The following is a 17,709-nucleotide window of genomic DNA, read 5'->3' as shown; positions in this document are numbered from 1 at the left end:
TAAAATTACAACAACAACATATATATGTGAAAGTGCTTTCTAAATTTTGAGGAACTTACAAAAGATATGGAAATGATTACACAGCCTACCTTCCAGATGCCTTAAATAGTCTTTCCTTTAACTCCCACTGTGACTTGCAGAGTAGATACTCAATGAATATTTGATTTAAAAATCTCCAGCGATACATTAAGAATTACTTATTACACCAATATTAAGTATCTCATAAAAGCTAAATTAAAACCAATTCTTCAGTATTACAACCTATGCATGAAGAAGTAGTAGAGTGTAGTGGTTAAGATCATGGACATCAAAGACGAACTACCAGACTCCTAATTTAGTGCCCTCACTTAATTAGCTTTGACCTTAAGCATCCGTCACCATAAGGACCTTAAGCTCCATAACCTCTCAGTGCCTCAATCTTCCCAACTATAAAATGGGATAAAGTATTACCTAACTCCTAGGTCACTCTGAGAATAAATGAGCTGACATACTGTTTACACCAGCATCTGATACACCATAAGCTCTAGACTCTGTAGTAGTAGCAGCAGTGCCGGTATCACCATCATCAGAAAACTTGGATATTTTTTAACCAGAAATACAAATAATAATAACACTTTTCATCTATGTGTCTTCTTATAGTCACAAAGCTCTTTTACAGAAGGTGTAGTTCAGGACTGGAAGGAGCAAAACTGGTCGGAGTTCCATTTTGGGCAGTCACTCCCAGTGTTTAATCCTGGCTCTGCCATTAGTCAACTATAGGACCACTGACAACTAAGTAACCAGAGGCAAGTTATTTCACTTCTCTGACCCTCAATTTCCTGATTTGTAACATGCAACAACACCACCTATACTCCAGGAATGTGCTGAGGACTAGAGGAGTCAAGGTACTTGAAGCAACAAGCAGGATGCATGGCACACTGTTGCGTTAACATCTGTTTCTCTCCTCCACCTCCCACATGGAGTATCTCATTTAATTCTCATCCCACCATTATGAAGTTCATATTAGGTTGAGCCCTACTGAAAACAGCTGAATACTGGCAAATTCATATGGTTCAACCTAACACTACATCCATTTACAAATGGAGAAAATAAGCTCAGAGGTTAAATGCTTTACTCAAGGTCATATGCACGGTAAGTAATGGAGCTAAAACTTTAAAAATAGACAGTTTTTCATTAAAATTGGTTCAGCGAGTCCTGCTCAGAAAGGGAGGGGGAAAAGGGTAAACTAACTACAATAATACATGTGAAACTACTGTAACCTACAAGTTTTTGTTCTGCCATATCAAAAAACAAGATGATGATGTAGATTGTCTTCTAAGACTCTTTCAATTTAAAAAATTATTTGTAGAGTGTCTATGCGTGTGTTGCAGAGGTTGAGGGTTTAGTGAAAATTAAAGGAAAATAATATCATCAAAGGAAGCACGTGCATAACTACACCAATTCAAAAAGTACAGCTGGATCTAATTAGAAACTCCACGAATTAGCAAATTCACAAAGCAGCTGAACATCAAATATCCATCCTGGTGAAAAGTCAGCGGTATTCCATAACACAGATGAGGTGTTCGCCAAACACACAAGGAAGAGTTATACTAAATGTATCCACTTTGGTTCACAAAGGTATGTACCAATATATAATATTACTGAAATGGAAAAAGAAAAAAATGAAAAGGCTTTTCTTCTAATAGTAAGACATACACTACTGTAGTAAAACTGTATAACTGCTAAGTTTATTTCTATACATTCCACAAGGGCTTTAGGATTATATCACATAAACCATATTTAGGGTACCTATCTGTCCAAACATGAAGTGTCCTATCAAAATGCACGGCACTAGTAAATAAATAGCAAATGTTAACAGAACAAGGCCCCATAAAAGTGGTGGAATATTTACCAGTATCAAATATTTACTATGATTGGTCTACAAATCTATTCTGCCTCTTTTCTCCTTGAAGTGCCATTCACCATTTTTTTTTTCTTTAAAAGGGCATGAACGACAAAATACGAATGAGGATAATGAACAGAAACCAGGTCTCTCAATAGATTTACAATAGAACGGTTTTGTTTTTAATCCTCTTACCGGCCTCTCCTCCAATTATGTAATCATTCCACGGCAAAAGATTACATGGCTGTTTCCCTACCCTGCAAGGAATAAGTTGGAGGGGGAAACAGAAGAGTAGCAAACAGGTAGCCTCGGAATATGCTACATTTCCACGAAACTAAACTGCCTCTTCGGAATCAGTATTAACTGAGCGCTCTTAATTTTCAAGACCTTACCCTTTAGCCATTACAGATATATTTTTTTAAAATCCCATAACAATTGACAACTCTTCACGTGCTGCAGATTCCACCTACCACCATCACTTCCAGAGTCCATTAAGCTCCCTTTCCCCCGGGCGGTCGGAGCGAGTTATCCACGCTGGAAGGACTGTGTAATTACAATTACGTCTGTGCAGCTCGCCTCAACTCCCCGAAACAAAAGTCAGGCTGAACTGAGCTGCCTCCTAAGGCGCGATTCCGGGTGCTGGCTCTTGCCCACCAGGTTTCGCCGAAACCTCCCGAGGGTGACCTCTACGCCTCGCCTCGGTGCCCCGCTCGCCGTCTCCTAAGACCCCCGGTCCACGCCTACTGCCTCGCCCCGTCCAGCGCCGGCCTCCAGACTTGTTCGCGAACTCTCCTCACAGCCCCCTCCGCAACCCCGGGCCCCAGCTCCCGGCCGCGCGCGCCCAGCCGACAGGTAACCGGGCGCCGGGCTCCCAGCCTCAGCGCTCGGGACCGCGCAGTTAATGAGTAACGCGCCGGGGCCCGGGGGACAGGGGAGGAGCCGCCGCCGCCCGACGCCCACCAGCGGCTCCAGGGGGCGCCCAGATGCCCCGAGGCGCCGAGCCCCCGCCGCCGCCTCCGCCGGGGTCCCGGAGCCCGCGAGCCCAGGCGGGGGAGCGCGCTAGCTGGGCCAGGACAGTCGGCCGGGTCTCCGCGCGCCGCGCCCTCACCTGCACCTGCCGCGGCCGCCCCTCCAGGCCGGCTCGCGGGCGGCGGGCGGCGGGCGCGCGGGCACCGAGGGGGGCGGTGCTCCGCGCCCCGGGCCTCTCCCTCCCGCGGCCGCACTCACCTGACCAACCCACCGCGGCCGCGGCCGGCGCTCAGGGGCGCGTGCAGAACCGCACACAACGCGCCCCGAAGGAGTCACAAGCGGAGGAGAACTGCGGGCCGACGCCGCTGCACTCAGCCGCGGCGGGTGCACTACCGGGGGAGCCGCCGAGGGAGCGTGGGACTGCGCCTGCGCCGGGAGCGGGGCTGGGAGCCGGGAGCGGTCCGGCCCCGCGGAGGAAAGGCGGGGATGGGGGCGGGGCGGGCGTGGGGCCGGTGGGGCCGACGCGCTCCCGCGCCCCCTGGCGACAGCCGGGGCTTTCGCAGGTGCCCGGCGCGGGCCCCAGGTGCCTCCGCGGGCGGTTTCCTTGGGAACAGGGCGAGCTGGCGCTAAGCCTTGTTGCCCTGGGTTCTCGGGTTCACTTCGAGTGTATTGGGCTCTCCAGGAGTCGAAAAATGAACCTTCGATGTGAGTTGAGGACAGCTAGAACCAACCTGACACTCGGCGTGCATATGTACCTTACAACGTGTGTGTCTGTGTGTGGGTGTGTGTGTGTGTGCGCTCGTGCGTGTCTGTTGTCTCTGGGGGGATGGATGGGAGGAGGGGGAGTCTGATAGAACCTAGATCCCAGCATTCTAGCAGCTGCTAGAGCATTCGAGAACGTCGTTTCTGCACCTGCCTTCTCTCATCTTTTGTGTCAACTCTTAGATAACTTCCACCCCACTTTAGGTCCTCCAGAGAGGAAACGTGAAAATACAAACCAGGCTTCCGAAAATCTGATCCAAAAGAGGCAGTCACATCATAGTATGTGTCTCTGTTTAGTAAAAGAGTTACATGCAATTTGTGTGATATATATATTGAGTAGGACCCCCGCTCTGTATATTGATCACATTTATTAGAGGCAGTAAAGAAGAGTAGGTTATGTGGATGGCTATAGGAATCAGAATTCCTGGGTTTGAGCTTGGCACCTACTAGCTGTGTCAGTGACCTTGGGCTAGTTGATCTCTAATAGCCCCAGTAAATGGGGATAATAAGATTACCTACGTAACTAAGTCGTTAAGAAATTAAATGGCTTAATATATGTGAAATACTTAGTGTACTTCATGACACAAAGTGCCTAATGAATATTAGCTATTATTAATAACATCATTATTATCATCCACCTATAATAAAAACAGAAACCTAGAAAGTCATTATTTACTCTTTTATACTCCATCTCCAATATATCAAGTCCTATCCATCCTATTTTGCAAATAATTCTTAAATCTACCCCATCTGTTATTCACTGGGACTAGACATGACCCTACTCATTAATGGACTTCTAACTATTCTCCCTTACACCATGTCATTCATTCATCAAACATTTTTTATGCTCGATCTACGTGCCTACTGCTAGACATGGGAACAGAGAAACCATTACACACAATCTCCATCATCCAAGCACTCAAACATAGTGAAGAAAACAAATGTGTCAATAACAACTAAGTGAAATAAATAAACTCATCATACAGCAAACTACTTGGGTTCTCCAGTCTTGCCAAACTCCTTCGTACATGCTGTCTTTACATATGCTACTCCTTTTTCTTGTTATGCCCTGACCCTCCATCTTTTCCTTGCCTAGCTAATTCTTGCTTATCCTTCATTATTCTGCCCAGGCATCAATTCCATTGTGAACCCTTCCCTGTTCCTTGCTACCCAGCCTTATCCCACCCCAGTGTGGGCTAGGTGCCCTTTACTGTACTCTTATAGCACTTTATCTCTTTCTAGCACTTATCACATAGAACGGTAATTGTAGTTTTGTCTATTTCCTTATGAACTCTTTGAGAACAGGCACAAAGCCTGACATGTAGGAGGACTGGCTCAGAAAATGCAGAATGAATTAATGATATACATGTAGATACACTGTCTTGGTATATAAATGTTTAGAGGACAGGCCCTATGCTGTGTTCTACATAGGACCTAAGATATCGTGCATCTACAGGAAATAGTGAGCAATAGCCATGTGCCTGAGTCCCATGTTGGTCCACCTGTCATCCACAAGGCTCTTTGGAATGGACTTAGAGGTGTTTCCTCTCACATACTTCACCTGCTAGCACAGTTTGAGAATGAGAAGAGCAATCTGAGTAGTTACCTATAGTAGGACTTCAGTGTCCTTGCAGCACAGAGACCAAGATGCATTACGGAATGTTACACACTCAGAATCTCAGCCTGCAAAATGCATACAGTGTTGTAAGCATCCTAAGTTAGATTGCTCAGCCATACACTAAAGTAACAGACTCCCCACAAACTTTAAAAACATGATGATGGATTTTATAGTGTGCTCAAGTTTGCCTTCTTTTTCTTTCACTAAGATATAAGTTATATAATTAATGTCAAATAAAATAATATTTTTTTTTAATCTTCAGACTTTCCCATCCATATCTAGGGCCAGAAAACAAAGGACTGCAAATATCTAAAAATTTTAAATTGAACAAATCATTCTAAGGTTGTTATCCTTAGTTACAACTTTTATTGCTCGTTTGCCTCTGCTTTATTTTCAAAGTTCAGAAAATATTGTATGTTTACATGGTACTTTCTGGTTTCAAACTGACTTCAGATTAATTATCTCATAAGCCTTTTATAAAAAGCAATTTGATGTAGGTGTAAAGGTAGTTCATCTTTACAGATCGGGAGCTTGGACCACCAGAGTTAGGGCCCTGGTCTTCAGAACTCAGGGTAGTATCTACAAACAAATGAACTTTTTTAAAACGCTTTTTAAAAGCACACTGGGCTTCGTGTCCAGCAGTATGGCAGACTAGAGATTGGCTGATTCTCCCACCAAATGCTAGATTAAATATATAAAACATCTTATCAAACATATCAATAAGCTGACAAGAACATAAGAAACCCTCAAGGGCAAAAACTAGGTAAAAGCAAGAACCTAGACAGTAAATAATAACAATGCAAAATGAAACAAACAAACAAACAAAAGCTGGTTAGGGAAAAAATGTACCAAAAATAACCTATCATTTCCTTGTCTAGCAAAATGCTTACTTGTGGGCCAGTGCTTGTGTCACATAAATATTTGCTTTTGCAACTCCTGTACAAAGCAGAGTTGTCTTTAATGTATCTTTCATGAGATCAGTTGTGCACAACTCTGCATTTCACACCCTTTTTCTGATGTCAGAATAGGCAACTGAAAAAATCAGAGGGCTGAGAGAAAGGGCTGACAGAAGGGCTTAGACTCTAAAATGTATGATCCCCTACAAATGAGTCACTTTAACAAGCTACATATTTATAAGGAAATGTTTTGAGAATTGGCTTTGGATCCAGTTTATTTCACAGACACACAAATTGCCATCCGTTAAACAAATATTTATTTACTGCTTCTCTATGCCAGGTACATAAATAATTTGCAGTAAGAGGGAAGAGAAGGAGAGATGAGACACAACGAGAAGACCTCCTAGCTTCCCCACAATGTTTCAGTCCCAGGTTCCGGTCTATTCCTGAGTCTTCTTTCATCCCTGCCCATGGGTTCTGAAAACAATCCTTATATCCTTAAAATAATTCCCCCATTCTGCTTTGAATAGACTCCTGTTATTGGCCACCAGAAAATTTTCCTAAATAACATATTTTCATGGAAAGATTGGTTTCTGTTGCAGTTAAAAACTCAAAATAACACTAACTTAAACAAAATAAAGTGTATCCCTCTCATGTAAGTGTAGGCAGTGCAGGGTTGATATGGTGGCTCTCTGATCATAATGGACACAGGCTCCTTCTATCTTGTGGCTTCACCATCCTGAAGATGCAGCTTCTACCATCAAGCAGGCTGCTCAAGCTCCAGCCATCACATCCTTATTCCAGGCAGCAGAAAGGTGATAGGGGCAGAAAAGAACATCCCTCTATTTTAAAACACTTGCAGAAGTTGTGTACATCACTGCACTTACACCACATTGGTCAACACTTAACTATAAGTGATGTTGAAACATGTAGTCTCTATTGAGTGGCCACGTGTCCAGCTAGAAATCAATGGTTCTAATACTAAAGAAAAAGGGGAGAACAGATATTGGAAACAACCTGCAGTATCTGGCTCATCATCTGATATCAGACTTAGGATGGGAGAAATGGTGATAGGGTAGAACGTACAAATAGAGCAAAAGCATTGTAAGGAAAACATGATGGTGAACAGTGCACCTGGGACAAGCATAGGTAGATAGATAAGCCTGGAAATATGTGGGAGCCAGATTGTGGAAGATTTAAATGCCAGACTGAAGAATATGGAATCCGGTACAGTAGTCAGAAGAGAGTTCCTGAAAGATTTTGAGCTAGAGAGTGAAATGATCGAACCAATGCTTTAGGAAGAATAACATGGTGGCAATGCCTAGAATGTACTTGGGATGGCAGGGGCACAGTGATTTTATTTGGGGAAGTACCCTCCTACCACGTTCAGTACATGTGACTCAAGTAGAACTGAATTCCCACCACTTCAGGGGTGAGCATGTGACCCAGGCTTAACCAGTCAGAGAATCCTCCTGGTCTTTGTGATTAATTCATGATAAGCAAATGACACAAGCATGGCTGTTAAAAATCAATTCTGGGACTTATGGGAAATTGTTGGGAAAAGTGAATCTCTCTTTCTATGAGGATTGCTGAGAAGATTAAATGTAAGCCTGAGGCTGCTGGCAGTGATCTTGCCACCCAATGGAGAACATGCCTGAGAATGGAACTAACAGGGAGAAGGCAGAACTGAGAGATAAGAAAACCAAGTGTGGGTCCTGAGGACATTATTTCACTTCCTGGATCAAGCTGTGACTGAAGCTGGAGACCCTGAACTTTTTAGTTATATAAGCCAGTAATTATCTCTTAGCTTAAGCCAATTTGTGTTGCGTTTTCTGCCACTTGCGAATGAATATACAGAAATAAAGGCAAGCATGATAATTCCAAGCCTTAAAAGCAGTACCATCTACCTTTGTCATACATAGTATTAAAAGACTTGGTTCTGATAAATTTTATCTGTTCCAAAAACTCAAATCTACATTCAAAGAGAGGATGTTTGATATAGTTGGGAATGTTCACAATTATGCTATGAAATCTCTAAAAGTACTTACAGAGTCATAAAATTTTGGAGCTGGAGGAGACCTTTAAGTCATCTCACCTCATCACCTGTTTTCACAAATGAGGAAACTGAGACTCAGAAAGATGAGGTGGTTTATTCAAAGTCACAGAGCTAATATGTGCTGGTCTTGAACCCAGGTCTTTGGAATACTAGTCTGTATATTATCATTGTATCATTCTGACACTTCAGAACAGGACATCTAAAAAATGCTTTCAAATACATTTGAAACACATGTAATACGACGCAAACAACTTCCCATGAAGCAACATTTGAAAGCCTGGGCGTGCCAGCAATATTCACCACATTCTTGTGAGGATAGATGGTCTTTCTGTATAAGGTTGCTGTGACTCATGCCAGTATACAATTAAGAGAAACCAACCATGCTGTGTTGACCATTTATAACTGGACCTGTATAGTTACCTGAGCCAAAAGCAACCCTGTGTGTTTAGAATGGATATGAGGAAGGTCAACCTTCAACAACAGGGATCCACATCAGGGATCCTTCATTCTGTTGAATGAGATAAACCCAGTCAATTCCCTTCTCTTTGAAAATATGAATTTGAAAATAAGTGTACACAGGGAGAGTGATTATTCAAACTCAACTGGTAATCCAAAGCAGAATAAAGTATATCCTTTAAAGTATATCCATAAAGTATATCCTTTATGAGGCCTATTAGTCATCCTCATTATAGGAATACTGGGAAGCCACATGTCCTGTAATATCTAATAATCCTTATATCTTTGCAGTAATTCTTTTATGCCTTCATTCCCTTATTTACTGAGTGTCCCTTACATGCCAAATGCTAATTTAGATGCTGGGAATATGACAGAGAGTAAGACAATGTCCTGGCCTTTATGGCTCTTACATTCTAGTGCAGGAGACAGTCAATACAGGAATAGATATATAATAACATGTTAGGTAATGAGCCACGCTATGAAGAAAAATAAAGGAGGACTCATTAGTTCATGAGAACTTGGTCACATGGCCAAACATGGCTATAAGGAAGGCTGGGAAATGTAGTTTTTACATTGAAATTCATCTGCCCAGGAAAAGTGGAGAACTAGCAGTCTGCCACAAAGAATACTGGGGGGAGGAAGAGGGGCGAAGTTACATAGACTGTATCTAACACGTCCACAAATTAACAGATAATCCACCATATGGTTAAGTTGACCCTAAGGGAGTACTTGCCTGGTTGGTCACATAAACTATAGATAACTTGTATTTCTTGGGTCACTTTTGGGGAGTCTGAGACTTTCTACCTATTAAACTATGCCTTATTTTGATGTTGCCATTCATCAATATTTATTGCATATAATTAGTGTGCTAAATACCACTCAATTGAATGGATCACATAGTATTTCTGAGGTAGGAAAAAAAAATGTTTCTCCATTCTCTAAAGAAAACATCCCTGCCTCAGTACTTCTCTAGCACTACATATGTTATCTCAGCCAGTCTTATTTATAAAAACAATATCTTTTCTACTACATATACCAAGAGTTCTCATGAAAATGCCCTTGTAATTCAGTCAGTTAATACTATTGAGGGGCCGCCTACAGAATGCGGTTGGTGTACCACCAGCATCAGAATCACCTGAGGTGTTTGTTTAGCCCAGGCCTATGAATCAGAATCTTTGAGGACTGGGCCCAATTACTGAAATTTTTAACAAACATCGGAAGCAATTCTTATAATGCTAAACCTTAAGAATCAACAGTGAAGGATATGAGGAAAGTAAAAGGATACAAAAATGTCCCCAAACTACCATCTAGTTGAGATAACATAATATATACATAAAACAGTGACTTTTAAAATGTATTATGGAGAAACTTCCAGAATTAAAATGGTGGAGTAAATATAGCATCTTCTACAAGTCCTTCTACTTTCAGAAATTACCCAGTAGCAAAGATAATGACACACAAAAATGCAAAATCCATTTTCACTGAAAACAGGAGACACCTGAAACCCTGAACTACAATATGTGCAGAGGTACAGTGAAGGACAGGAAGACTGATAAAAAATGTCGATGGCTACAGATCTCAGAAAACATCAACAAAATACACTTCAACAATTGACTTAAGTTAGGGGCAAAACCAAAAATCCTTCATCTGAAACAAGGGAATCAAGTATGTGTATTGGCAGCAATGCCTCCTCTCAATTTGATTTATTATGAAAGAGAAGGAGGTAAAGCACAGTTGGAAGAGGAATCATTCAGACATGCCGTATATGCAGGAAGCGTTCTGTTGCTGAGGCAAGATGGAAAAGATGGACTCTGCAATGTGAGCAGCCCTGCAACCACCAGTTTCTCTTAGAAGTAGAAGCTAAAGGAACTCATCCACATAAACTTTGTGTCATGAGGAGAATTCCTATTGGGCTGGAACATGGTTGGGGAGGCCCCTCCTCAGCATAAATCTTTGGTAAGTTGCATATTTTGAAAAACTTTTCCTTCAAAGATGAGTAGTCAATCAAAAAGGAACCAGCATACAAAGGTACCATAAGAAAAAAAGAAGAGAATAGGAAAAAAATGGCAAATTAAAATTCTCATTAAAAAATGTTGCCATTAAGCAAAAGAAAATTTTAACCAAACGTACAGCCATAAATTTTAAAAGTTAAGGGTACAACTTGGAAGAGGATCTTTGAAATGAATTTCTGCTGTTTATGAGCTACCCATTCTATGGTATTTTGTTATAGCAACCCGAATGGGTTAAGACAGCAGGGTTATTTGTGGTGGCAGGGAGTTGGAAGCACTCTGGTAACTATCACCAGGAGAGTGAATAAGTAAAAAGTAGTAAATGCACATCATGGAGTTTTATGCCACATTAGAAGCAACTGATTAGAGGGCCACAAAGCAACATGGATGGATCTTAAAAACATAATGCTAAGAGAAAAAAAAGATATATGATCATTACCATGTACGTTCATTAAAAAAGTATATACATAAAAACAATACACATTTAACAAAAACACATTGAAAGATGCACATTTAACATATGTGAATGATTGCCTATGGGGGTATAGGAATATGAATAAAAAGGAAGAAATAAATAAGACTGAACTTGCATGCGTCAACTGTTAATGTGGCAAGCACTGACAATTATGATTAACTCAACTTTCCTAACTCTCTTCACTTGAAATTTTTAAAAATAAAGCAAAACCACAAAAGGAATTCAAATATGAATTGAAAGAAGTGGGAGGAAACAAAATTAAACTATCTCAAAAATGAAGGCAGACTTAGAAATAGCACAAAGGAGAATAAACACTTATTAAGGAAAACAACAAAAACAAAATAAAATATTTTTAAAGAGTCATGGAATACCATATTGAGAAAAGCAAGTAAAATGAAATGGAAATAAACAGTTTTAAAGGATTAGAAAGAAAATTATGTAAATGTTAGAGAGACAAAAGAAATTCAATATATGCATAATTAAGAAAGAAAACCAAGAAAATAATCTAGATATTGAGACAGAAAAAAAAGCTTACATAAATATTTTGAGTGACTTTCCAGAAATATAAGAAGACCTAAATCTATAGATAGAAGGGGCATATAGTATCCCAAAGAAAAAAATGGCACAGAATAGTCAAACTAGACATAATCTAGTAAAGTTAACGGATTTCAAAGCTAATGAAAATCTTTTGGATAGCTAGTTAAAAATGATCAAGATCTCTATAAGGGGGGAAAAAAATCAAAATCTGAACCAAAGGATTTTATATCCAAGAATTTGATACCAGAGAAACTTGTTCAAGTATAAATGTAATAGACAACATTTTTGAAAATGCAAGCAATATGGTTCTCATGGGCCCTTCTATAGGACATTAGTAGAGGATGAAATTTAGCCAACCATGAATTTAGAAAAAAATTTTAAAAGCTGGCAGTGATCCTCAAATCCATTTATCTGCAGAATTAAGTCTAAAGCAAATGTGAGAATTATGGTCAGAGAAGAGAGAGTAAATTTTAAAAAATCCTGACAATATAGCAATGAAACAACCAACAGAAGATGAAAGAGAAAAGAAATAAGGTAAACATTACCAAAAAATGTATAGTTAGTGAATGGGGAGGGGAGGAACAGGAAATATACTGCTCTCTGCTTTGAGTAATATCTAAAAATAGTAATAGTTATAAAGTTATTAAGCTATCCACTAGACCAAAAATACATGCCTTTCAAGTTCAAGAAACATGCATATACAGAGAATATACTGGCCATATACTGACAAAAAATTAAATGAGTTATATAAAACAAAATCATAACAAAAAATGACAAGTAGACTAAAATAAAACATAATTTTTATTTCAATAAATATAAAAAGATTAAATTTACCATGAATTGAAAACTTTTCTCAGATGGAATATCAAACCAAGCCCCAACTATGTGCTATATACGTAAGATAATGAAAACAAAGTGATTTAAAACAAAAATAAAATAGACAAAGGGATACCAAGCAAATGAAGCCAAGATCAAAATTATATCTCAAACAAGCTTAATTCAGGGAAAAAGCAATAAATGAGACAAAGACAAAGATTATTTATTTATAACAATAAAGTGTAAGCTGAAAAATTAAGATGTCACATGTAGGAACATCCATGCACCAAATAACATAGCATTCAAATTCATAAAGCAAGAATTACCGGAAATTCAAGAAGAAATCCACAGACACCATGACTAATCACATCATAAAAAATAACAAAATAAGTAAGGATAGAGAAGACCTAAGTAACATAATTAATATGGTAGGTTATATACATACATATATATGTATGTATTTATATACATTTATATAAAGGTATAAATATATATATATATGCAAATAATAATATATCTTCTCTTCATTTACCCAGGGACTAGTCACAAAAATTGACTATGTATCAAAATGGGCTTCAAACAGGCCTGGGGATTTTGTGTCTCAGCCCCCTTTTAGTACAACTGGCTTCTCTTTTATTTCCTTTACATATTGAACTTCCAGATGTATTAAACAAAAAAAAGTTTGAAAACCACTGTGACACACACACACACACACACACTTAAACAACAATGTAAAAATATTTATTTTATTTTAAATTTAAAATGTACGGTCCACGTGCCAAATGTATGGACTGGGATGCTATAAAGTAGGTGACCTAACTGACCCTGATTAGCTAGAACACAGACCTTTTCAAGGGCTGTCTCTGCCACTAAGGAATTTGAGAAGTCTGGTATAAACATGGATGTCTTTTATAGGTGGGGTACCTGTAAATGAAAGAGGGGGTAGGGATGCTTCGATACTAATTCAAGACAAAGGAGAAGTCTGATGCTCCTTGCATCATTCATCAGGCAAATTTGTGACTTGAGCTATACAAGAAAAATTCCTTTCCTGGTGTAAAAAAGGAAGTTACCATGGTTGTCAATATGTTTTGTGCCTGTGTTCTTAACCATCACCAGACTGGACAAAGACAAAGCAGTGTGTACAGTTTGGGTTTATTTTAATGAAATCAGAAGGCTAGGTTATGGGAACTTGTTAAGGAGTTGTTTTCAGGTCAAGGACTTTGGTGAATGAAAGGGCTCTCAGAGGCCCAACTTGCTCAACATGTAGGGACCCAAGAGATTGTGCTTTCTTTCTGGTCTGATGAAACATCTGAATATGCTGAGCTTGAAACCACAGGGGAAAGGAAGGGCTTTTGTTTCAGGAAGTGAAGATCTCTGGCTCAAACCAGCCATGCAAATTGAGCTCATGGCAACTTCTCTGAGCTTAATGGAATTATAGATTTGAGGAGTTGCTGTACTATTTTGGTAGAAATAAAGTCCAAATTTCAGAAGACACATATTTTGATGAATATGAACCATACTTTAAGTTTCTGCAGCTGCTTTTGATGTGCAAACCTCAAGATGTGTTTGGATTACCAAGCATCTCTCCTATCTGTGCAGCTTGGTTATAAAAGGAATTTAATTTCACAGACCCAAAAGGAAACTGTGTTATCAAAAAAGGCACAATTAGAATTTGAGAAGTGGCATATGAATCACAAAATTGTCCTAAATTTCTGTCCACATGGCTTCCTTTCATGAAACTGCTGAAATCCAGGCTGAAAGCAACTATCAGTAACGCAAATTTGGAGTAGAAATTCAGGATACACTTTTTGAATACAGTCCAGACATCTGAGGAATTGTTCAGCTGCATACATAACAGTATTGTCACTAACATAATCAAAATTAATCAACGAGTTTTTGCTTTAGGTAAATATCTTTCAGGACCAGAAATACTCTGACATCATTCCCATGTGAGATAAATGTTGCCAGACAGGCAGACACTTTTGGCTGCAAGGAATGGGCATCTGTCACCAATTGCTTGAGCCAGCAATGCCAGCTCAAGGCCCAGATGACTCAGATAATTATAGAATCTGACCTTGAGGCAATGATGTGGGAGCAGTGTAGGAAATATCTGAGTATTGCTTACCATAATACTTTATAAAGAGTAAATGAACAATACAAACTCTTAATTAGTCTGTCTCTTGGGGGTCTTGAAATTTCCAGCATACTGTGATTATGAGGCTTTGAGTAAGGCCTAGCCAAAAGTTGTGAGTCATCCCTAGTTTTAGTAGGCTACATGTGCATTTTTATTAATAGTGGCTAAATAATTTTGAAGGACTCTTTTTATATTATCCTAAAAAATCGATAATTTTGAATGTTATCAGGAGAGAATTCAGGCCACACTCATATGAGTTCCTCATTATCCATAAAATAGGAACATCACTATTCCAAAGAAATAAAGAGGACGTCTGGTGAGAACCTACACAGATACACAAAAAACAAAAAGGAAGTTACTCAAGCATATTGCAAAAGAAAATCATCAATTCACAAGGGGAGAAACAAAAAGAAGAAATGAACAGAGAAGAACTACAAAAACAACCAGAAAACAAGTAATAAAATGGCAATTAGTACATAACCATCAATAATTACTTTAAATGTCAATGGACTAATTGGTCCAATCAAAAGACATAGGATGGCTGATTGGATAAAAAAAGACCCATCTGTATGCTGCCTACAAGATACTCACTTCAGACTTAAAGACACACACAGACTGAAAGTGAAAGGATGGGAAAAGATATTTCACCCAAATGGAAACAACAAGAAAGCGGAGGTAGCAATACTCATATCAGACAAAATAGACTTTAAAACAAAGACTATACCAAAAGACAAAGAAGGGCATTACATAATGATAAAGGCATCAATAAAAGAAGAGGATATTACATTCATTAACATATATGCACCAAATACAGGAGCACCTAAATATATAAAGCAAATATTAACAGACATAAAGGGAGAAGCTGACAATAATAGGAGGGGACTTTAACACCCCACTTACATCAATGGATATATCATCCAGGCAGAAATTCAATAAGGCAACAGCGGTATTATATTAAATGACATAATAGACCAGTTGAACTTAGTAGATATCTACAGGCCATTGCATCCAAAACCAGCAGAATACACATTCCTTTCAGGTACACCTGGAACATTCTCCATGATGCATCACATACTAGGTCACAAAACAAGTCACAACAAATTTAAAAGGATAGAAATTATATAAGGCATTTTTTCACAACAGTATAAAACTAAATCAATTGCAGAAAGAAAAATGGGAAAAGCACAAACATGTGGAAACTAAACAACATGATACTAAAACCCAGTGGGTCAATGAAAAAGCAAAGAGGAAATCGGAAAATACCTTGAGACGAATGAAAATGGAAACACAACTTTCCAAAATCTGTGGAATGCAGTAAAATCAGTTCTAAGAGGGAAGTTTATCGCAATACAGGCCTTCCTCAAGAAACAAGAAAAATCTCAAATAAACAACTTAAACTACCACCTAAAGGAATTAGAAAAAGAAGAATTAACAAAGCCCAAAGTCTGCAGATGGAAGGAAATCATAAACATTAGAGAGGAAATAAATTAAATAGAGACCAAAATACAATAGAAAAGATCCATGAAACCAAGAGCTGGTTTTTTAAAAAGATAAACAAAATTGATAAACCTTCAGCCAGGCTTACCAAGAAGAAAAGAGAGAGGACCTGCATAAACGGAACAAGAAATGAAAGAGGAGAAGTAACAACCAATAACACAGAGATACAAAAAATCATATGAGAGCGGAGGTGCTACTATGGCTTCCAGTGGGGTCGGCATGACTGTTGCAAGGCTTGGCAAATGAAGCTCCCGAAATTCCAGACAATGTGGGAGATTGGCTTCAGGGCATCTACCACTTCGCTAGCAATACGAATGACTTCCGGAGGAACTTGATCCTCAATTTGGGACTCTTTGCTGCCAGAGTTTGGCTGGCCAGGAATTTGAGTGACATTGACCTCAGCCTGGGGTGTAGCCATAAAGACACATGGAACTCTTGAGCTGTACTCAAACCTTCCAAAAACGAAGCCTCCAATCTGTGACCATCACAAGACTTGCCCTGATGGCAGCTGAAATTTGATTCAGATGGGCACCTTACCTTCCCTGCCTGATTTCCTTTCCTTTGCTGAGTCCACTCAGAACACCCTTCTCTGGTCAGCATACAGGCTTCAGCTAAAGTGTTGTCCTCTGTCCTGTAAAGTTCTGTACATAATTCCTAAGTTTCTGCAGAGGGTGGTCTTTGCTCTTGTCCTGAGGCATAATCTAATGGTATTTTAACAAATAAGGTCTGTACACGAAGAAAAACATCACAAGAGAATACTATGTACAGTTAACAAATTGGGCAACTTAGAAGAAATGGACAAATTTCTAGAAACATACAAAGTGCCATGACTGAATCAAGAAGAAACAGACAATTTGAACAGACCAATCACTAGTAGTGGAATTGAATTTGTAATTAAAGAAAAAAAACCAAACTCCTAGCAAACAAAATTTCAGGACTGGACAGTTTCACAGGGGAATTCTACCAAGCATATAAAAAAGAGCTAATACATATCTTTCTCAAACTATCCCAAAAAATTGAAGAGGATGGAACTCCAAAATTCATTCTACAAGACTACTATTCCCCTGATACCAAAGCCAGACAAAGACACTACAAAAAAAGAAAATTACAGACCAATATCTTCTATGAATATAGATGCAAAAATCCTCAACAAAATATTAGCAAATCAAATCCAACAATATATAAAAAGGATCATACACCATGAATTATTCCAGGGATGCAAGGGTGGTTCAATATTTGCAAATCAATCAATGTGATACACCACATTAACAAAAGGAAGTATAAAAATCACATGATCATCTCAATAGATACAGAAGAAGCATTTGACAAAATTCAACACCAATTAATTATAAAAACTCTCATCAAAATTGGTATAGAGGGAACATATCTCAACATAACAAAGGCCACTTATGACAAACCCACAGCTTACCTCATAGTCAGCGGTGAAAAGTTGACAGTCTTCCTCTAAATTCAGGAAGAAGACAAGGATGCCCATTCTCACCACTTCTATTTAACATAGCATTGGAATTCCTAGCCATAGCAATCTGACAAGAGAAAGAAATAAAAGGTATCCAAATTGGAAGGGAAGAAGTAAAACTGTCA

The 17,709-nt window shown here is 39.2% G+C and overlaps 1 protein-coding gene across 4 annotated transcripts in view; it reads right to left on the bottom strand.

Annotated features, from left to right (window-relative positions):
• RAB3IP (RAB3A interacting protein) overlaps positions 1–17,709 on the bottom strand; it is a 64,540-nt gene that overhangs the window by 41,097 nt on the left and 5,734 nt on the right. The window contains exon 1 of one of the 4 annotated variants that reach the window (XM_068561576.1): positions 17,537–17,554. The exons of 1 other annotated variant lie outside the window; for it this stretch is intronic. In XM_068561576.1, coding sequence (XP_068417677.1) covers positions 17,537–17,541 — 5 coding nt within the window. In that variant the 5' untranslated portion in view covers positions 17,542–17,554. Of the gene's footprint in view, positions 1–2,352; positions 2,571–3,109; positions 3,267–17,536; positions 17,555–17,709 lie in introns of those variants that run through there. 2 more of the 4 variants (XM_068561577.1, XM_068561578.1) reach the window with 2 other exon arrangements.

The sequence above is a fragment of the Eschrichtius robustus genome, chromosome 13, assembly GCF_028021215.1.
Source record: "Eschrichtius robustus isolate mEscRob2 chromosome 13, mEscRob2.pri, whole genome shotgun sequence".
Lineage (NCBI taxonomy): Eukaryota > Metazoa > Chordata > Mammalia > Artiodactyla > Eschrichtiidae > Eschrichtius > Eschrichtius robustus.
This window is presented reverse-complemented; position numbering and strand designations above follow the sequence as displayed.